At 42.4% G+C, this 22,134-nt stretch overlaps 1 protein-coding gene across 2 annotated transcripts; it reads left to right on the top strand.

Moving 5' to 3' along the window:
* Positions 1–1,556: 1,556 nt before the first annotated feature.
* Positions 1,557–20,406, top strand: erich1 (glutamate rich 1). 2 transcript variants are annotated; one of them, XM_014149872.3, is made up of 6 exons: positions 1,557–1,915; positions 2,357–2,497; positions 2,724–2,864; positions 6,855–7,241; positions 7,934–8,128; positions 19,513–20,406. In XM_014149872.3, exons 1-6 carry the CDS (start codon positions 1,897–1,899, stop codon positions 19,638–19,640), a joined length of 1,011 nt encoding a protein of 336 aa, XP_014005347.2. In that variant the 5' UTR covers positions 1,557–1,896; the 3' UTR covers positions 19,641–20,406. The 2 variants fall into 2 exon arrangements, with proteins under 2 accessions (XP_014005347.2, XP_045570903.1); XM_045714947.2 differs by having other exon boundaries at positions 1,558–1,915; positions 2,338–2,497.
* Positions 20,407–22,134: the final 1,728 nt, after the last annotated feature.

Below are 22,134 nucleotides of genomic sequence, written 5' to 3'. Positions count from 1 at the left end.
ACAGTATGAAGTACCTGAAAATCATTATTGTCCCAGATAGTGTTGTTGAATACTTGGCTTTTCTCAATGTGTCCTCAACACCAAAGCATTACATAACATGTTTACCCAGGTTTTCTTCTCAGCTTCTCACTGAGAGACTGAGACTGACTATTCAAACATCGCTGCCTGCCTGCCTCCCTTCCCTAACTGAGCCAAGCTCTCCTTTGACAGCTTGCAAGGCAAGCGGGTAAAACCACTACCCACCACCACCGCTTCCACTGAGTATAGTCTACACAGACAGATAGCAGCAGCACATTGCATGTCTGGCGGCTGCTCACAGGAGTGTGTGTGATCGCGATGCACTGTAAGTGTAAGAGATCAGCCTGGCATGCATTTCAGAGTTTAATACCTCACAAAAAAGCTTTTTTTTCTGCCTGGAAAGTTCCCCTCTCTCACGATCCTCCTCCAGGACAAAGTTGTGCACATGCAGCAGCAACCAGAGAGAACAGTGGTGTCTGTGAACACATTGACACCTGCACTACAATGCAACATCATTCAAACTAGATTATTTCTAGGAAGGATGCAGAGGAAAATGAGTAATTGCTGATAATTCAAAAAGTAGTACATTATCTTTCCTAACAAAATCATCCATCAAAATTCCTCAACAATGGATATGAAATTAGACTGATCAGTCCTACAGCAAATTCGAGGTAAAATGCTGAGACCCACCCATTTCCCAACTGACTTAATCTATGGGTATGCTTAATGCTCTGACTGTTCAAACACAACAAAATCCATGCGCTGCCAACATCGCTAATCCAACACACTTAGACTTTTCTAATAGACTATAACTATGAAATGAGAGGTACATTATGCAAAAAAAAAATAAAATACCTTCTTCAAAGCTGACATTCTAGTTAATTCCTCCTCAAATCCTGTTCACATGCTGACGTTCCCAGCGAAGTTCAGAGGGTGCGCGCATTCCAAACTAGGTTCACTCTGGTCCTGATGCTGAGCTATTTGATATTCACATCGCGGTGTCCATGCGCTGCTGTCAAACCCTTCTTCACAGCTGGCTTAGTTTGCGCATGTCGATGGAGTTGATGTTACTGGATGCGACCAGGGGGGGAGCTGTTGGTCAGGCTACAGACAGCCACAGTGTCAGGCAGGCAGTTCCTTCAGAGAGGAAGAAGAGAAGCAAGAGGTATTGACTGGGCCCAAAATCTGTATTCTCCAGCAGGTGGCGTTTTTTAGTTTTTTTTTTCGCTCACCAAGCAGATTTTGTATGGAGATCAACGAGTGTTTCAAATTCGGTCATCAAAAAATGTAATGGCTTATTTGCTACGTGAGGCTTATTTGATGGAATACAAGTTTCGTAATGCTTAGGTTGTTAAGAGTGTACTGATATAAGTAGGACACTTGACATCCCAGAAACTTTGAGAAAAAACATTTTATATCGGTGTTGTGTCTGTTGTTCATACGCTTATCTGCCCTCTCATTGGCTAGAATGGTCCCACCTGATCTTGCCTCCTCTCGACTGCCTTCCATTGTTGACGACATTTCACATTGTTAGAGATGCCACTTGAGTATCTGGTCAATATGTATCATCTTTGGTACCGTCCTCATGTGTGGATGATTGAGTTCTGTGCTGCAGCTCGTTTGGTTGTTTTCTGTCGCGGCTGTGCACATAATGATATTTAGCGAAATTATTTCCGTCGTAAAGGAGCATGATTCGTCAACGCAATGATGCAAATGATGGGGTGTCATTACAAAAGTTCCTAACAAAGATGCAAAACATCAACTAGCAGGGTTGATGCCAGTAGCTAGCAATGCTAACTAGCTAGCTGGTAACATTACCGTTAGCATTTTTCACAAGTGTGTTTTATCTAATGTTACATTCGAGTTAAATATAGTGATATGGCACATAGGAAAGAAGGTAAGTACTTTTTTTTTTTTTTTACGTCTGTCGTTGCTGAAACATTAAACGCCAGATGTAGCTAGTTTTACTAGTCTGTACTTATAGCTAGTTTACCTGTCCCGCTAGCCAGGCAGGCTACTGTCGCGCAGCTCATTGAGTGTTAACAAACGCCAAGTTGACCGATCCATCCTGCGTGTTTTTGTGATACCTTCGTTGATGTATAACGTTACATCGTTGAATACGTTGGATCCCGTTTCGTTTTTGTAGGCTTCTGATATTAATAAAGTATTTATGCTTTCTGTGAATTTTACTTTGATCTATCAGCTACTAGTTATTGTGATTAAATAATTTCAATTGAAATTTTGTAATTAGCAAAACATGTATTTATACCCTAGATGGCTTGTACTTGACATGGGCAGCAATGTGGAATTAAAATTAAGAATGTCAACTACGTTTCAGTATTCCAGTCTAAAGTTCTTCAGAGGCTGTACCCCTTACCTCCCAAGCCTGAGAAAGAACCCAGCTCTTCACCCCCCGAGTTTGTTCTCGAAAAGTCCTCTGTGAAACAAAAAGCAAGCCTAGAGGATGGCACTATCACTGGTAAGTAGAGTTACATATTTCATTATTTGAGTTATGCTCAATTGAATTAGAAATATTGTTCCCGGAGCTAAGTGAAGTGAGACATCACCCGCTTTTTATTACTTCCAACTAAGTTGGTGTCACACTCCGGAAGTTATATAGGCTACAATACAATCACCTTCAAACCAATCGCCAGCACTTACAGTATAGCTAATGTTCTTTCTTTCTCATTTGCTCTGTGTCTCAGGAGATATAATACCATCCTCGACTCAGCCAGGCAGACGAATGTACACAGTCGTAGCTCCCCCTGCAGAATACAAGACAGGTGCAGAGGGATCTGTCACGCTCTCTCAGCCAGCATGCATAAATACTGTGGAAGACCCAGCTGGTAAGAGGGCTATAATCTTACATTTATGGACTGTGGTGACAGAGATGTGCCATAAAGCAGGGGATTTACTAGAAGGGGCTCTCCTCAGTTCCTCTGTCCAGCTCAGTGTTACTATCACTCTCCTTTATTGTCTTTTCCAGTCCAGTTGTGGGGGGATTAAAGCGGGAACAAATATTTTTATCCAAGACCTTAGTTGATAAATGTGAGATGGTTGTGTTGAGTGTACCGATGACCAAAACCCATCTGAATGCAATCTGTGCCAAATGGATCAGACCACCCACTGTCATTCACATTTGATGCTGTTGCTCAGTGTGTTCTCAAGGTAAAATGTTTCAGATACGTGGTGATTTTGAAGCTGGTGTACAAAACTGAAAGTAAAATATGCAAAAACTAAATGTATGAAAGGGAAGCATAGAACAAGTGCATATAGAACATATCTACCTCTTTGACTTGCTTTCATTGAGAGCGAAAGATCTATAACTCACATTTCTATAAGAATTTGTTAGTATCATCCAAAAAGTTACATATTGCAGCATTAAGATGCATTAATGCAGCACTTTTAGTGAATGTTTCCCTGGCATCAAACAGCTGGCTGAACAACCTGCTCTAAGCTGTCCTGACAGGATATCCACACTACTAACCCAGTCTATTTCATTCAGTCAACATCTGCCTGCCAGAGAGGTAAAGGGGTTTAGGCTACCTGACAGAAACTGATTAGATTATGTTGACAGTAGAGAAATTAGCCTTATGCAACACCTTCATTTGGGTACACTGAGTAGGTTGTACTGGTATTTCCACTTTACCTGCAGCAAATGTCTCATTAATTGGAAGACTTAATCAGTGTTTTTCTAGAAACTCAAGAATTTGTGACTTTGAAGTATACTCAATGCAGCTATATTTGCCTGTTATAATGGACTAGTCAGCAATTTAGGCCTATTAGTGCTTTCTCTTACATATTTGGTCATCGGATGGTTGGGTTCATGTATACGCACTTTGTGACATCTGCTGATGTAAAAAAGGCTTTATAAACCCATTTAGATTATTTTAGAAGTAGTACAAGTTAGCCGTTAGGCCTAGTCTTAGCGGTACAGGTGGAATAGGGGAGTAGTTTTTAGCTTCTTTCTGCAGTCCTGAAATGGTCTGTGAAATGTCTGTGGCTCTGTGCTACGCTTGCAGGTATCTGTTACCATGGAGAAAGCAAAGTACACCATAACAACCTCATAGTCATAAATGTTTTTATTTTTTGGTTACAAGTCCTTTAACATTTAGCTGGGCAGGTGTCTACCTTGAATACTGTCTTAATACTTTCATGTAGATCAGCTGCTAGGTCTGTACACATGAAGCAGTTCTGCTCTAATTACCATCTAGGCCTAAGAAACAAATTAAGTCATCATAAATATAGCATATTTTAAAAGGCCAACTTATGGGAAAATCTGAATGCACAGTGCGCACACATGCTAAATATTTAGCAAAAAGAACTAAAGAGGCATGGAGAGAAGCTCAGCAATACTCGAATGATGAATTTTAATCATAAAACATTGACACTGTAAGAGCAATGTTTACAATTATTTTAGAGAGCCTAGTTGCTCTTAGCCTACATGGCCTGGTGATTGTTGTTGGGTTCTGAATAGGGCTGTTACGGTGACAGTATTACTGCTACACCGGCGGTCACGAGTCATGACGGCAGTCAAATTCCACATGACCGTTTAGTCACGGTAATTAGGCTTCTCCAAGCTCTGATGCTGCTGATGGTCATTAGTAGCCTACCAAACTTGCTAACTGCCTGGTACTCAGCACTCTATTGTCCCTCTAATCACTCTGACATCAATGCAAATGTAATCGAAAAATCGAATCAAACACTTCATGAGAGCTCATGTTGCACAACATTTCTATAGTCTATTGAATTGCGTTTAGAGAACCGATTGATGGCCTCTATTAAAAAGAGGATACCATCAGCTTTATAGGCTAGGACGACTTTATTTATTTATCAACTTTCCTAATATTAAGCACATTACTCCTGTTGTAAAGAGAAGCATAGCCTAGCTGGCTGGCATGAGAAATAATCGCGGGTAAAGCGTCCTCCATTCGCTATATAAGTGCATAGATGACATGTTTTTTTTTCCTGTTTTGAGAGTGGACCATTATCTTGCACCTTTCTAAATCAAAACAAATTTCAAACATATTATTTAGTAAATGTAAAGACCAGATTAAATCAATAATATTTTAGATGACAGATGGTTATCACCTACAACATCACAGATGTCATCAGAGGATATTTTTATATTACTTTTTTTTTTACCCCGTTTTCTCCCCAATTTCGTGGTATCCAATTGGTAGTGACAGTCTTGTCTCATCGCTGCAACTCCTGTACGGACTCGAGGTGAAGGTTGAGAGCCGTGCGTCCTCCGAAACACAACCAAGCCGCACTGCTTCTTGACACAGTGCCCACTTAACCCGGAAGCCAGCCGCACCAATGTGTCGGGGGAAACACCGTACACCTGGCGACTGTCAGCATACACTGTGCTCAACCTGCCACAGGAGTCACTAGTGCGCGATGGGACAAGGACATCCCTGCAGGCCAAATCCTCCCCTAACCTGCTCGACGCTGGGCCAATTGTGCGCCACCCCATGGGTCTCTCAGTCGTGGCCGGCTACGACAGAGTCTGGACTCGAACCCAGAATCTCTTAGTGGCACAGCTAGCGCTGCGATGCAGTGCCTTAGCCTCCCGAGTGGTGCAGTGGTCTCAATATTTATTACCTAGTAAGTTAGCAAGGTAAGGTAAATGGAGCTAGATAAATCCAGAATAAGAATAGTTGTTGAACATGGCTAAAGCCATCAGTCTTGCATGTTTTCATGGTTATCAATCACTCTTAAATTTGTCAAGGTCACGATACCAGCATTGGCTATCCTGCTACAGAGCTTTTTGATGTCGGGACGCGAGCGCATCACTCTAATGACATTTGATGGTAAACAGAAAATGGCTCTGTGGTTTGATCCCTAACCATCAGACTACCTGACCACTAGAGCCTACATGACCACTAGAGGGAACACTGACTCACATTCATTTGATGACTGCAGTTTACCTGTTGAACAGTCTAAATCATGATAAAATGGACTGTGTGCACATGTCCATCCTCATTATACAGGACATCCTGTGTCTTTGAGACTATTTATTGAGCTGGACCTTGCTGAATCACATTTGCTGCATTATGCACCTTTTATCGCGCCATGTCCGCTTTGCCCCACATCTGTTGCAGCATTCACGTATTGCCACCAACAGTAAATCGCTTCCTACATGCTTATTATGATTCGTTTTAAGGAAATGCTGTGAATAATCACCGGCTGTTTATTTGTGCTGTTTCCAATTTCTATCTCCTTTCACAGCTCAAAATTGATACATAACACAACCTTTAAATTCTTATTGTCGCTCTCACTCGCGCTCTCTGCACAGCTGGCCATATGGTGGCAGTTTCTCCTTCAGACCAAAAAGCTCTTGAACCTGCTGAAAGTCTAGTGAAAGAGTGGTGTGTGCGCATGCATGCTCTACAGTAGGGGGTACTGGAGTGTATAGACTGTGGTTGGGTTGCTAAATCACAGACAGCCTCTCCACCCACCAGTTACCCTGGGGAACAGCCACCACACTGTGTGTGGGCAGGGGCCCAGCTTTACCACAGGGGAAGGTGATGCAGTAAGCTTTTGACTTCAGTGCTCTCTGAGCCCCGGACATCAATCCATCCTTGCGCATCAATCCAAGGGGTGCTGAATATGCTGGCTGAATAAACTTTATCTGCTACCAAATAAACAAAGACTTATGTCAAAGGTGGGATAGACATGGTGTTGAAGGTGGCTGATTCCAAGTGCTATGAAATGGATATTAGTTATGGATCACAGGGACTGACTTACCATAGCGCAGCACTACAGCCAAATGAATGCTAGATTAGACTAGCTTGTGAAGTTAACAAGCTCTCACTTTTTCTTGTTCCCTTCAGATGAGAACACTCATGAGTCCGAAGGAGAGGGAGAAAGACAACGACTGAGGAGAAGAAGAAGAAAGAGGAAGGGAACAACAGCTCCAGGAGGAGGGACAGTCGCGGGACAGGCTACAGACTCCAACCCTGGGGATCCAACCATGGCACCGACCCCCACGGAGGAGGAAGGAGAGCGGCTCAGCAAGAACAAGAGGAGGAAGCTAAAGAAGAAACGCCACAAAGAAAAGCTCCTGTCTCTGGGTCTGATGCCCCGCGCTGCAGCTTTGGAGTTCACCTACCAGAGAGAGGGGAATGGGCATGAGGAGGAAGATGAAGAGATGAGGCAGAGAAAAGCAGCTGAAGTGATGGACTTCCTAAGGACCACACAAGAGATCTACGTGTCTGATCGTGAGTATCATACCAGGGCTGCTAATCAACCCAGATACGGTCACACACATCCTAGGCCAGAGCTCTCCAACCCTGTTCCTGGAGATCTACTCTCCTGTAGGTTTTCAATCCAACCCCAGTTGTAACTAACCTGGTTCAGCTTATCAACCATCTAATTATTAGAATCCGGTGCGCTAGATTGGGTTGGATTAGAAACCTACAGTAGTCTCCAGGAACAGGGTTAGTTGTTGGCTGTCTTCCTAAGGGCTGGCCAAATGTAGTGCACTATATAGGGAAAGGGGGGTTTTGCCCATGCTCTTCAAGTGCTGAAGCATAGTTTATTTTATAGCCTTAATATTGGCAGAAAATAAATAATTTGAGGACCAGTGTGCAGAGCACAGCCCAAAAAATAGTCCCAATTTGAGGACCATGGGAGATTTTAAGGTCTGAGGTGTTTAGGTTACTTCCTAATGTACAGGCTCTGTCGTCTGGTCTGGCATAATCCCTCCCTGACTTGCCTCTGGAAGAAATTCTCCTGTCCTTATTATGCACCTCAGTTTCAACATAGACCTGACGATTGTTAAGTTATTAGAGACATTTTGCTGCAGTCATGACTGAATTGACCACATCCTGCTTAGCACATTCCCATTCAGTAATGGATATTTGAAAGGTTGGTGGAGTAAGAGCATCTCCTCTTTCCTCACACTCTCCAGGCTCATTGCCTGCAGGCAGGCTCCATGTGTCCTCGGTGGTAGTGGAGGACCTTCTGACCAGCCTGTCCAATGGAACATTCCCCCCTCCTGTTTTGGCCCAACTCCATAGCCTCAAGTCCCTGGTGCAGCAACAGGACACGGAGAGGCTTGCCAAGGCTCTGCAAGAGCTCCAGAACAGCTCTACCATGTCTCCTAGTGAGTAGTCTTATCTGTTTTTTCCTTAACTATTCTTGTCTGAGCTCACCTGTCTATACTAGAGGTTGACCGATTAATCGGCATGGCCGATTGAATTAGGGCCGATTTCACGTTTTCATAACAATCGGTAAATGGCCTTTTTGGACGCTGATTACATTGCAGTCCATGAGGAGACTGCGTAGCAGGCTGACCACCTGTTACGCGAGTGTAGCATCAAAATGACCTTGTGGCTGCAAGGAGCCACGGTAAGTTGCTAGCTAGCATTAAGCTTATCTTATAAAAAACAATCAATCTTCACATAATCACTAGATAACTACACATGGTTGATATTACTAGGTTAACTAGCTTGTCCTGCATTGCGTATAATCAAAGCGGTGCCTGTTAATTTATCATCGAATCACCGCCTACTTCGCCAAACGGGTGATTTAACAAAAGCGCATTTGTACCTAACTATAAACATCAATGCCTTTCTTAAAATCAATACACAGAAGTGTTTACACAGAGTCAGGGTATATGCAGCAGTTTGGGCCGCCTGGCTCGTTGCGAACGGTTCCGTATTTCACTGAAAGAATAAACATTTTCTTTTTGAAATTATATTTTCCAGATTTGACCATATTAATGACCAAAGGCCAAATTTGTGTGTTTATTATAATTAAGTCTATGATTTGATAGAACAGTCTGACTGAGCGGTGGTTGGCAGCAGCAGGCTCGTAAGCGTTCATTCAAACAGCACTTTACTGCGTTTTCCGCAGCTCTTAGCAATGCTTGCTTCACAGCTCTGTTTATGACTTCAAGCCTATCAACTCCCGGGATTAGGCTGGTAATACTAAAGTGCCTATAAGAACATCCAATAGTCAAAGGTATATGAAATACCAATGGTATAGAGAGAAATAGTTGACGCGTCATAATTCCTATAATAACTACAACCTAAAATTTCTTAACTGGGAATATTGAGGACTCGTTAAGGAACCACCAGCTTTCATATGGTTCTGAGCAAATAACTTAAACGTTAGCTTTTTTACATGGCACGTATTGCACTTTTACTTCTCCAACACTTTTTGCATTATTTAAACCAAATTGAGCATGTTTCATTATTTACTTGAGACTAAATACATTTTATTTATGTATTATATTAAGTTAAAATAAGTGTTCATTGTTCAATCAGTATTGTTGTCATTATATAAATAAATAAAAAAATCGGCCAATTTAATCAGTATCGGCTTTTTTTGGTCCTCCAATCGGTATCGGCGTTGAAAAATCGTAATCGGTCGACCTCTAGTCCATACTACCCGTCGCCTAATCATACCTGCCCTCATCTGGCCATACTAGCATGCCTTACCTATACATGCATGCTCTCCCCTATCCAAACACAAACCAGTTTGAGAGTCCCCAGTATCTCCTGCCACCGGGTGTTTTACTCGAGCTGCCAGGAGAGCAGACATTGTACAGGTCTGGAAATTGTGATTGAGATGGTCTCGTGTGTGTTTTGGGCCAGTTCAAATCTAACTGATAAGATCAGTGGTAACCTGGTTGGCCCTAGTGCAGAGTATTATACGACTGTCCTTTCCAGGGGATTCAGGGCACGGCTGAGCAGGTGGTCGTAGTGATGCTCAACTCTCTGCCAAGGCAATGCTGAAGAAGAAAACAAACTCCAGTCCAGACCTGTGATCAGTTCCCACAGTGGACTCTCTATAGACCAGGGATCATCAACTAGATTGTTGGGTGGATGGTCAGGGGATCGGAACATAATTTGTAGACTGCAAATTGACTGCAAAAAGATATATTTGACTAGAACATAATCATTTCAAAACGTTCTTACATTTCTATATGATCACGTGTTTGTGTGTGAATACTTGGAACATATTTCCGAAATGAAAGTCACTTGGAGCTGATTTCCTCGTGTTTTTACAGACTTATGTCCAACAATGAAAATGTAATACTTGGGTGGTCAAATAATACCACCTGTGGGCCACCAGTTGGGGAACACTACTATAGACTCACTATAAACTAAAACCACACAGCTTATTCCTGCTGGTCCCTCCACCTGCTCCTCAGATGTGGACAAGCTTTGTGCATTTCTGGGTAACAGTTAAGTACCGTACTGTGATGGTTATGAATTAATTGTCAGAAATAACTTAGCAAAGAGCAGTTGTTCGCAAGAATTTTGCTTGGACCGTCTGGGAGTGGTCTGAGTGGGAGGGGAAATCTAAAAACTAGCTGTTATTGGCAGGGAGGTTTGGATCTCTTTTGTTATTGGTCTATTAACTCATTTACTGGTTAACTCAACTCCATCCTACAAAAAAAGGCTGAATTTTAAGGTGGTGTTCTCAAACAGTGCGTTCACTAAAAGGATCTTTATCATAATTTTCACAGTATTATTCCAACCTCGAATTGTGGAAATGTATATAAATCACATTTTTGACTGAACTGGGCCTTTAACCTGTTGAGGACAGACGTTCCGCTAGTGGAACCCCGTTCTGCCTGCGGAACCCCTAGCCAACAGCCAATGGCATCGCACGGCGCGAAATACAAAACCAACTAAAATACCACAATTCAATTTTCTCAAACAATCAACTATTTTACACCATTGTAAAGATAACTCTCGTTAATCTAACCTCATTGTCCGATTTCAAAAAGGCTTTACAGCGAAAGCAAAACATTAGATTATGTTAGGAGAGTACATAGACACAAATAATCACACAGCCATTTTCCAAGCAAGCATATGTCACATAAACCCAAACCACAGCTAAATGCAGCACTAACCTTTGATGATCTTCATCAGATGACACACCTAGGACATTATGTTATACAATACATGCATGTTTTGTTCAATCAAGTTCATATTTATATCAAAAAACCCCTTTTTTCATTAGCATGTGATGTTCAGAACTAGCATACCCACCGAAAACTTCCGGTGAATTTACTAAATTACTCATGATAAACGTTCACAAAATACATAATTATTTTAAGAATTATAGATACAGAACTCCTTTATGCAATCGCGGTGTCAGATTTTAAAATAGCTTTTCAGCGAAAGCACATTTTGCAATATTCTGAGTAGATAGCTCGGCCATCATGGCTAGCTATTTTGACACCCACCAAGTTTGGGGACAACCTAAACTCAGAATTACTATTAGAAAAATTGGATTACCTTTGCTGTTCTTCGTCAGAATGCACTCCCGGGACTTCTACTTCAACAACAAATGTTGTTTTGGTTCCAAATAATCCATAGTTATATTTAAATAGCGCCGTTTTGTTCATGCGTTCAGGTCACTATCCGAAGGGTGACGCGCGAGCGCATTTCGTGACCAAAAAATTAAAAATATTCCATTACTGTACTTAGAAGCATGTCAAATGCTGTTTAAAATCCATTTTTATGCTATTTTTCTCGTAAAATAGCGATAATATTCCAACCGGGCAACGTTGTATTCACTCAAAGGCTGAAAGAAAAAAATGGAGTAGTCTCGTGAACACGCATCTCCAGTGTCACTGTCCCCAGGCTGACCACTTACAAATTCTCCTGCTGTTTTTCGCCCAGAGACAGCAGACACCCCATTCCACTTTCTGGCGGCTTTAGAGAGCCAATGGAAGCCTTAGAAAATGTCACGTTACAGCACAGATGCTGTATTTTCGATAGAGATGCAACAGCACTTCCTGTATGGAATCTTCTCAGGTTTTGGCCTGCCATATGAGTTCTGTTATACTCACAGACACCATTCAAACAGTTTTAGAAACTTTATAGTGTTTTCTATCCAAATCTACTAATTATATGCATATTCTAGTTTCTGGGCAGGAGTAGTAACCAGATTAAATCGGGTACGTTTTTTTTTTTTATCCGGCCGTGAAAATACTGCCACCTATCCCAAAGAAGTTAAAGAGCAAATAAAGTAGTCTAATAGCCATCCAGTCTATTAACTAATCTATTCCCACCTGTTCTCTTTTGCTAAAGGCAAATGTCCATTAAATGGAATGTAAAACAATGGGGTAAAATAACTTAAACTGTTTTAAGGATATTTATATAGCTAAACAAATGGAATTGGCCACCAGTGGAATAAAGCCAGCTGTTTCTGTCCATCCATGCTTGAGCCCAGTAAGCCTGCTGTGCTGTTGGTTTAGCCTGTTCTGTGGAAAAGTCTGAAGTCTTTTCCAGTTTCCTGGAGCTTCTCTTCAGCTCTGAGAGAGAGGAGGAATCAATTGACCACGAGGGCAGTGCTAAAGCATGTCCCACAGCTTACATTTCACTGTTCTACCCAACACCTCTGTCGGCGATGATGTCTGCTGCTTGCCTGTTGCCAGTTTTACTTGATGACTTTCATGCACTTCTCCTTTTAATTTGGACTCTTTAACAGCACAGTTATATAAAAGACATAGCCCAGGGGGAAAGGGAAGCTGTTAGCAGTGAGGTACTGTAGGTGACAGGAACCAAATCAAACTTTTTGTCACATGCGCCGAATAAAACAGGTGTAGACTTGAAATGCTTGCTTACGAAGGAGCCCTTCCCAATGATTAGTTAAAAAATAATTATACAAATTGTAACACAAGGAATAAAATACACTAGAATTAAGCTATATACAGGAAGTACCAGATCAATGTGGAGCTATATATCAAAGTTATTTATAAAGCCCTTACATCAGCTAATGTAACAAAGTGCTGTATAGAAACCCAGCCTAAAACCCCAAACGGCAAGCAATGCAGGTGTAGAAGCATGGTGGCTAGGATAAACTCCCTAGAAAGGCCAGAACCTAGGAAGAAACCTAGAGAGGAACCAGGCTATGAGGCGTGGCCAGTCCTCTTCTGGCTGTGCCGGGTGGAGATTATAACAGAACGTGGCCAAGATGTTCAAATGTTCATAGATGACCAGCAGGGTCAAATAATAATAATCACAGTGGTTGTCGAGGGTGCAACAGGTCAGCACCTCGGAAGTAAATGTCAGTTGGCTTTTCATAGCCGATCATTCAGAGTATCTCTACCGATCCTGCAGTCTCTAGAGAGTTGAAAACAGCAGGTCTGGGACAGGTAGCACATCCGGTGAACAGGTCAGGGTTCCATAGCCGCAGGCAGAACAGTTGAAACTGGAGCAGCAGCACGGCCAGGTGGACTGGGGACAGCAAGGAGTCATCAGGCCAGGTAGTCCTGAGGCATGGTCCTAGGGCTCAGTACCTCCGAGAGAGAGTTAATTAGAGGGAGCATACTTAAAACCTCTTGGGGCTAGGGGGCAGTATTGAGAATTTTGAAAAAAATATGTGCCCATTTTTAACTGCCTCCTACACCAACTCAGAAGCTAGAATATGCATATTATTGTTCAGGTTTGGATAGAAAACACTCTGAATTTTCTAAAACTGTTTGAATGGTGTCTGTAAGTATAACAGAACTCATATGACAGTCAAAACCCTGAGACAAATTCTGACAGGAAGTGGATACCTGATGTGTTAATGACCTTTAAGCCTATGCCATTGAAACACACAGGGGCTTATTAATTGTTGAGCACTTCCTATGGCTTCCACTAGATGTCACCAGTCTTTAGAAAGTGTTTTGAGTCTTATACTGTGAGAACTGAACGAACAAGAGCCTTGGAACGGTGGTGGCCGATTAGACTCTTGCGCGCGAGTTCATGTTGGGTACTCTCGTTCCAAAACGTTTTAAAAGAGAATGCAAACGTCCGCCTTGAATATTATTCATGTTCTGGTTAAAAATGGCACTAATGATTTATGCTATACAACGTTTGACATGTTTGAACGAACGTAAATATTTTTTTCCCCTCGTTCATGACGAGAAGTCCGGCTGGCATAGATCATGTGCTAACAACACGGAGCTTTTTGGACATGAATTATGAGCTTTTTCGAACAAAACTACATTTGTTATGGACCTGGGAATCCTGGAAGTGACATCTGATGAAGAGAATCAAAGGTAATGGATTATTTACATAGTATTTTCGATTTTTAGATCTCTCCAACATGGCGGTTAGTCTGTATCGCAAAGCGTATTTTTCTGGGCGCAGTGCTCAGATTATTGCAAAGTGTGATTTCCCAGTAAGGTTATTTTTAAATCTGGCAATCCGGTTGCGTTCAAGAGATGTAAATCTATAATTCTTTGAATGACAATATAATATTTTACCAATGTTTTCGAATAGTAATTATTTAATTTGTTGTGCTGCTTGACTGGCGGTTATTGGAGGGAAACGATTTCCTCAACATCAACGCCATAGTAAAACGCTGTTTTTGGATATAAATATGAACTTGATAGAACAAAAAATGCATGCATTGTTTAACATAATGTCCTAGGAGTGTCATCTGATGTAGATTGTCAAAGGTTAGTGCATCATTTTAGCTGGTTTTCTGGTTTTGGTGACGCCTGTCTTTGAATTGACAAAACATTGCACACAGCTATTGTCAATGTACTCTCCTAACATAATCTAACTTTATGCTTTTGCCGTAAAGCCTTTTTGAAATCGGACAACGTGGTTAGATTAAGGAGATGTTTATCTTTCAAAGGGTGTAAGATTGTTGTATGTTTGAGAAATTTGAATTATGACATTTAATTGTTTTCAAATTTGGCGCTCTTGATATTTCACGTGTTGTTGATTGGGTGTACCAGGGGTGGGACGCTTGCGTCCCACATAGCCCATAGAGGTTAAATTCACACAGGACACCGGATAAGACAGGCGAAATACTCGAGATAGACCAGACTGACCCTAGCACCCTGACACACAAACTACTGCAGCATAAATACTGGAGGCTGAGACAGGAGAGGTCGGGAGGCACTGTGGCCCCGTCCGACGATACCCCCGTACAGGGCCAAACAGGCAGGATATAACCCCACCCGCTTTGCCAAAGCACAGCCCCCACACCACTGGAGGGATATCTCCAACCACCAACTTACCATCCTGAGACGAGGCCGAGTATAGCCCACAGAGATCTCCGCCACGGCACAACCCAAGGGGGGGCGCCAACCCGGACAGGAAGACCACGTCAGTGACTCAACCCACTCAAGCGACGCACCCCTCGTAGGGACGGCATGGAAGAGCACTAGTATGCCAGTGACTCAGCCCCTGTTATAGGGTTAGAGGCAGAGAATCCCAATGGAGAGAGGGGAACCTGCCAGGCAGAGACAGCAAGGGCGGTTCGTTGCTCCAGTGCTTTTCCGTTCATCTTCACACTCCTGGGCCAGACTACACTTAATCATAGGACCTACTGAAGAGATGAGTCTTCAATAAAGACTTAAAGGTTGAGACCGAGTCTGCGTCTCTCACATGGGTAGGCAGACCATTTACAGGGAGTACCAGTACCAGATCACTGTGGAGATATATACAGGGAGTACCAGGTACCAGTGTCACATGTGCAGGGCTCTGCACACGAAGGCAGGATAAAGTGACTAGGCATCAGAATAAAGAACAGTGGCGGCAGGATATTTTTAGTGTGAAAGTGTGTCAAATCAAAAAATGTCTTTGTCACATGTGCCGAATACAACAGGTGTAGACCTTTCCGTGAAATACTTACTTACAAGCCCTTAACCAACAATGCAGTTAATAAAAAAAAAAAAAAAGGTATTTAATAAAAAAACAAACAAGTATTTACAAAAATTTACTGAAGTAATATAGAAAACAATTAAGGAGCAACAATAGAGTTGCCGGGCTATATACAGGGGGTGCCGGTACGGAGCCAATGTGCGGGGGCACCGGTTAGTCCAGGTAATATGTACATGTAGGGAGAGGGAAAGTGATCTACACATAGATAATAACACAGTAGCAGCAATGTAGAAGGGCGGGGCAATGCAAGTAGTCCGGTTAGCCATTTGATTAGCAGGAGTCTTATTGCTTGGGGGTAGAAGCTGTTAAGAAGCCTTTTTTTACCTAGACTTCGGCGCTCCGGTACCGCTAGTCTGTGAGTATGGTGAATGGAGTCTTTGGTAAATTTTAGGGCTTTCCTCTGACAACGTCTGGTATAGAGGTCCTGGATGGCAGGAAGCTTGGCCCCAGGCAGTGACGCAACCAGTCAGGATGCTCTCGATGGTGCAGCTGTAGAACGTTTTGAGGATCTGAGGACCCATGCCAAATCTTTTCTGTGTGTGTGTGTGTATACTAAACATTAAAAGCACCTGCTCTGTCCATGAGACTGTCCAGGTGAAAGCTATGTTACCTTATTGATGTCACTTGTTAAATCCACTTCAATCAGTGTTGATGAAAGGGAGGAGACGGGTTTAAAGAAGAATTTTTAACTTCAATGGGCTAGGTGGGACGTGACCGTCCCACCTGCGGGGGACACTATTCAACAGCCAGTGAAATAGCATGGCCCGAAATACAAAACAGCAAAACCAATTTCATTTTCTCAAACAATCAACTATTTTACACCATTTCAAAGATAAACTTCTCATTAATCTAACCACATTGTCCGATTTCAAAAAGGCTTTACAGCGAAAGCATAAAATTGGATTATGTTAGGACATAAACTTCACAAGAAAAACCACACAGCCATTTTCCAAGCAAGGACATTCATCACAAAAACAAAGAATACAGCTAAAATATTCACTAACCTTTGATCTTCATCAGATGGCACTCATAGGACTTCATGTTACACAATACATGTATGTTTTGCTCGATAAAGTTCATATTTATATTTTAAAAAAAAACATTTTTACATTGGCGCGTGATGTTCAGAAAATGTATTCCCACAAACTTCCGGTGAATGTGCACATCAATTTACAAAAATACTCATCATAAACGTTGATAAAATTTACAACAGTTATTGAAAGAATTATAGATGTACTTCTCCTTAATGCAACCGCTGTGTCAGATTTTAAAATAGCTTTACGGAGAAAGCACATTTTTCAATATTCTGAGTACATAGCTCGCCATCAAAGCAAGCTATACAGATACCCGCCAAGTTCTGGGGTCAACTAAACTCAGAATTAGTATTATAAATATTCTCTTACCTTTGCTGATCTTCGTCAGAATGCACTCCCGGGACTCCTACTTCCACAAGAAATGTTCTTTTTGTTCAAAATACTCCATATTTATGTCCAAATACCTCCGTTTTGTTCGTGCGTTCAGATCACTATCCAAAGGCATAACGCGCGAGTGTAAATCCAGACACGAAAAGTCAAATAGTTCCATTACCGTTTGTAGAAACATGTCAAACGTTGTTTACAATCAATCCTTAGGGTCTTTTTAACATAAAACGTTGATAATATTCCAACCGGACAATAGCGTATTCATTACAGAGGAAAAAGGAGGGGCACGCTGGCGGGCTCGCGCATCACCAAGTCCTTTGTCCCCAGGGAGTCCACTCATTGACTGAGCTCCTATTTTCTGCCCAGTAACAGGAGAAGGATGAAACACCATTTTTAAAGGCTGTTGACAGCCAATGGAAGCCTTAGGAAGTGCAACGTGACCCCACAGACACTGTAGTTTCGATAGGGATTCGAAAAAACTACAATTCTCAGATTTCCCACTTCCTGGTTGGATTTTTCTCAGGTTTTTGCCTGCCATATGAGTTCTGTTATACTCACAGACATCATTCAAACAGTTTTAGAAACTTCAGAGTGTTTTCTATCCAAATCTACTGATAATATGCACATATTTGACTCTGGGCCCAAGTATTAGGCAGTTTACTCTGGGCATGCTTTTCATCCGAAAATGAAAATACTGCCCCCTATACCTTAAGTTAAGCCTTGAGACAATTGAGACATGGATTGTGAATGTGTCCTTCAGAGCGTGAATGGGTGAGGACAAAATATCTAATTTCCTTTTAAACGGGGTATAGCAGTAGGTGCCAGGCGCACCGGTTTGTGTCAAGAATTGCAACGCTGCTGGGTTTTTCACACTCAGCAGTTTCCCGTGTGTATCAAGAATGGTCGACCACCCACAGGACATTCAGCCAGCATGACACAACAGTGGGAAGCATTGGAGTCAAAATGGGCCAGCATCCCTGTGGAACGCTTTTGACACCTTGTAGATTTCATGCTTCGAGAAATTGAGGCTGTTCTAAGGGCGTATACTCAATGGATATAGTCTTGAGTGTGCGTATTCCGTGTAACTATTTAGCAGTCTTATGGCTTGGGGATAGAAGCCGTCTCAGAGCCTGTTGGTTTGAGAGCCGGTGCTCCGGTACTGTTTGATGGACAGTAGCAAAATGAACAGTCTTGGTTGGCTGAAGTCTTCGGCTATTTTTTTAGGCCTTCCTCTGACACTGCCTCATAGATGTCCTCGGTGGCAGGGAGCTCCGCCCCAGTGATGTACAGGGCCGTCCGCACCACCCTCTGTAGCGCTTTGCAGTCGAGGGCGGTGCATTTGCCATACCAAACAGTGATGCCGTCAGACAAGATGCTCTTGATGGTGCAGCTGTTGACTTTGAGGATCTGAGGGCCCGTGACAAATCTTTTCAGCCTCCTTAAGGGGGAAGAGGTGCTGTTGTGCCCTCTTCAGAACATTGCGTGTTTGTTTGGACCATGTTAAGTCCTTAGGGATGTGGACGCCAAGGAACTTGAAGCTCTCGACCTGCTCCACTACAGCCCTGCTGATGTGAATGGGGAAGTGCTCTCCCCTCTTTCACCTGTAGTCTTCGATCAGCTCCTTGGTCTTACTGACATTGAGGGAGAGGTTGTTCTCCTGTCACCACACTGCCAAGTATCTGACCTCCACCCTGTAGGCAGTCTCATCACCGTAGGTGATCAGGTCTACCACCGACAGCTAACTTGATGGTGTTGGAGTCATGCTTGGCCACGCAGTCTTGGGTGAACGGTGAGTACAGGAGGGGACTAGGCACACTCCCCTGAGGGGCCCCCGTGTTGAAGGTCAGCGTGGCGGTGGTGTTGTTGCCTACCCTCGTCACCTCGGGCCCGGCCTGTTGGGAAGTCCAGGATCCAGTTGCAGAGGGAGGTGTTCAGTCCCGAGCTTGGTGATGAGCTTATGGGGGACTATGGTGTTAAACGCTGAGCTGTAGTCGATGAACAGCATTCTCACATTTATTTCTCGTCTTGTCCGGGTGGGAGATGGCAGTGTGAAATGCAATGAGATTGCGTCATTTCTGGACCCATTGGGGCGGAATGCAAATTGGAGTGGGTCTGGGATGTTGTGTGTCATGACCAGCACTTCAAAATTACAGATGTGAGTGCTACAGGGAGATAGTCATTCCTAGGCAGGTCTAACTTGGAGCTCTTGGGAACAGGGACAATGGTGGTCAGCTTGAAACATGTTGGGATTACTGACTGGGTCAAGGCGAGGTAAAAAATGTCTGAGGAGACAGACAGATGGGTACAGTACTAGACCAGGATAATTAGTTGTCCTCATCACTATGGAATGGCAGTAATGATCTCATTAAATAACTGTTTATGCACTCACTGTTCCTAATTGCAATCAAACTAATGTAACGTGTGTCTCGTCTTTCCAGGTGAGGCCACTGCAGTTGTGTCCTTATTTCAATACTGGATCACAGACATCCTGCCCCTGCAGAGACAGGAAGACAGGCCAACCAACAACACAACCTTCCTAGTCGAACCAACCAACAACACAGCTTAGACTTTCCTAGATGTTCAAGGTTTTAAACAATACTACTGATGGAAAATGTATGTAAATCATACATTGTGTGCCCACAACTGTTTGTGAATACCACTACATACAAACGTTCTTAAAGGATTTTTTTGTTTGAATTTTTGCATTGTATTTTCTGAAAATGTCCCTAATATATCTGCAGAAATAGTGGAATGATAGTGTTTCAAAGTATTACTTACCCACCTTGTTGTGACTGGCTGTGATATTCGACCATTGATTTATCCTGCTGGGCCGGCATCTGTTGTCAAAGGAAAGCTGTTCTGACTTTGCTGTGTTATCTAGTGGAAATCGGATCAAGCAGCCAATGTAGAAATAACTCTTTCATTTTTTGGTCGCTAAAATTGCACTCTCAATTTCAGTTTGAGAGAGAACAAGCACTGAATAGTGTAGGAAATCATTGTACCATCTAAATTGCTGTGAAATGTATTTTCAATAACAGAAAATGTTTTACAGCTGTTTGAAGCTAGTGGACCAAAACAAAGTAAAAGGCTCAAGCGTGAGTTTCTGCCATGTTACGGGTAAATGGATGCGGTGCAGGGGTTTGTTTTGAATGCAGCCTAGTGCGTAGCACAATTTTTTTATTTATTTTTTATTTTTTTAAGGCATTTTTCTTTTCTCTTTTTTTTCCATGTATTTTTTTTTTTTTAATGCACACATGTGAAGCTGTTAATTTGGAGTGGATATGAATGGAAATCAAATCAATTAGTGTCTGCGTATTAAAACGATTTCTCTTTTATTTTTTATTGTGCACCTGATATACAGTAAGACATTACACCCTAATGACTTATTTTAAATGAAGAGGCTGTTGGATCGTTCTACCTTCCATGAGTAAGTGTGATAATGCCACTATTGAGCTACTGTTAGTTGTTTCATATGATAGCATGGATACCTAATTAGGAGTAGCATCACACTCAGCGTCCTCCTTCCAAATGATGTGAGACATATGCCAAATCTGACCCAATTGTTGGTTTGTTGACATGACATTTGGACCAACTTAATAGCTCACCAATTACTGTACAATGTAGTCTTCACAATGCATTTTCAATGAGGTCAGAACATGCACCTTTTGACTAAACTAACTTGGCGACAATTTACTTCACTAATCAAGTCAAGGTACACGTACGACGTCCGAACTAAGTTTTGGAAGGGAGATATTCTTCAGCATGTTATAGGTTTAGGGCCAGGTGGGTTTTTTTTTTTTCTTGCTCATCAGACCTGACCAGGAGAACTCTGAGCCCTAGCAACAGGCTATTGTTGCTGTTCAGATCATAGGAAAAATTTCTGGCCCTTGGGACAAAGACCTGTTTAGACATTGGTAGTCACCCTATATCTACATGTGTACAGTCTCCATCCACGCACAGGTTGCATTCTCCTGCATGCATCAATCAATGGTTTTGTGCCGTAGAGCACCAGATTTCTATTACATAATTTGGTTAGCTGATACGTAAAATACCTATCCAGGCGTTTTAAGATCTGGCATGCGTCAGCAATGCCTGGGCAGAGGAACGCGCCCACAATGTTACTGCCATTCTGTTTGTGAGTGTTCAGTTGATAATCACATACTCTCCCAGAGCCAACAGATTATCCACTGACATCACAGCATCTGACTTTAGCACTGAGCATTCTAATCTAGAATTCATTTCATTCTAGATGCTGATTTAGAAATGAGTGTCTTTATGAGATCAGCCATAGTCCTGGCTGGATCAGTAACTAGCTACCATAGCAGTCGTGAACCATTAACACAAGGGCCACCATCTGTGGCCCCTATTCATAAGAGGCCAATTCTGGAGTCATTAGCCAGAGGGGATGATGAGGTCAAACACTACATTCCCATCATGCTGTAACAGTGAGTGTTAGCAGCATACCATTAGCACTTTGCCTGGTGGTGCTGCTAAAATTCACTGGTTTATTCAGCCTTGGCATCTTTTTGAGGATGTGACATGGATAGGCTATCACGTACCCTCTTAAGTCTTGTTAGACTTTTACGAGTTACAAGCAACTTAGATTCATAGATGTCATTGTAATGTAACGTGAATGTCCATTCAGAGGAGCATTTTTTTCAGGTCAGTTGTTTTTAATGCCCGTCTCACAAGAATGCCTCAGAACTCACTCACTGCTTTGCGACATTCCGTAACAGTCGTGCATACCATGACATCTCCCCCTTTAACTTTTACACATTTTCTTTTTAATGCCTACAAATTATGGTAACCATAATGAAAACTGTACTTCAGAATAGCGATTAAACAGTAACAATGTTACTGTAAAGGTTTTGAAAGCACAATAAAGCAACGCAACATTTCTTTTTTATCACCACATTCCACTGAAGTCTATTGACCTGTAGTGTCTCATTTCAATGCCTCTTTGCTTCTATAGTTGTTCTTTACAGGTCCTGTCTGACAACTGGTTTGCTAACCCTACCAGACCTGGTACAGTAACAGTCCTTGACCAGCAGCCTGTGTGT

The sequence above is a fragment of the Salmo salar genome, chromosome 01 (assembly GCF_965601325.2).
Source record: "Salmo salar chromosome 01, fSalSal1, whole genome shotgun sequence".
NCBI classification, from domain to species: Eukaryota; Metazoa; Chordata; class Actinopteri; order Salmoniformes; family Salmonidae; genus Salmo; species Salmo salar.
Note: the sequence above shows the minus strand (reverse complement) of the source record. Positions and strands in the feature narration are given on the sequence as shown.

What these genes read in the sequence shown, in the direction of transcription:
- erich1 (XM_014149872.3), top strand. An exon ending in AGAGGATGGCACTATCACTG is followed by an intron (nt 2,498 to 2,723) that starts GTAAGTAGAGTT and finishes TCTGTGTCTCAG; the next exon opens with GAGATATAATACCATCCTCG. An exon ending in AGAGATCTACGTGTCTGATC is followed by an intron (nt 7,242 to 7,933) that starts GTGAGTATCATA and finishes CACACTCTCCAG; the next exon opens with GCTCATTGCCTGCAGGCAGG.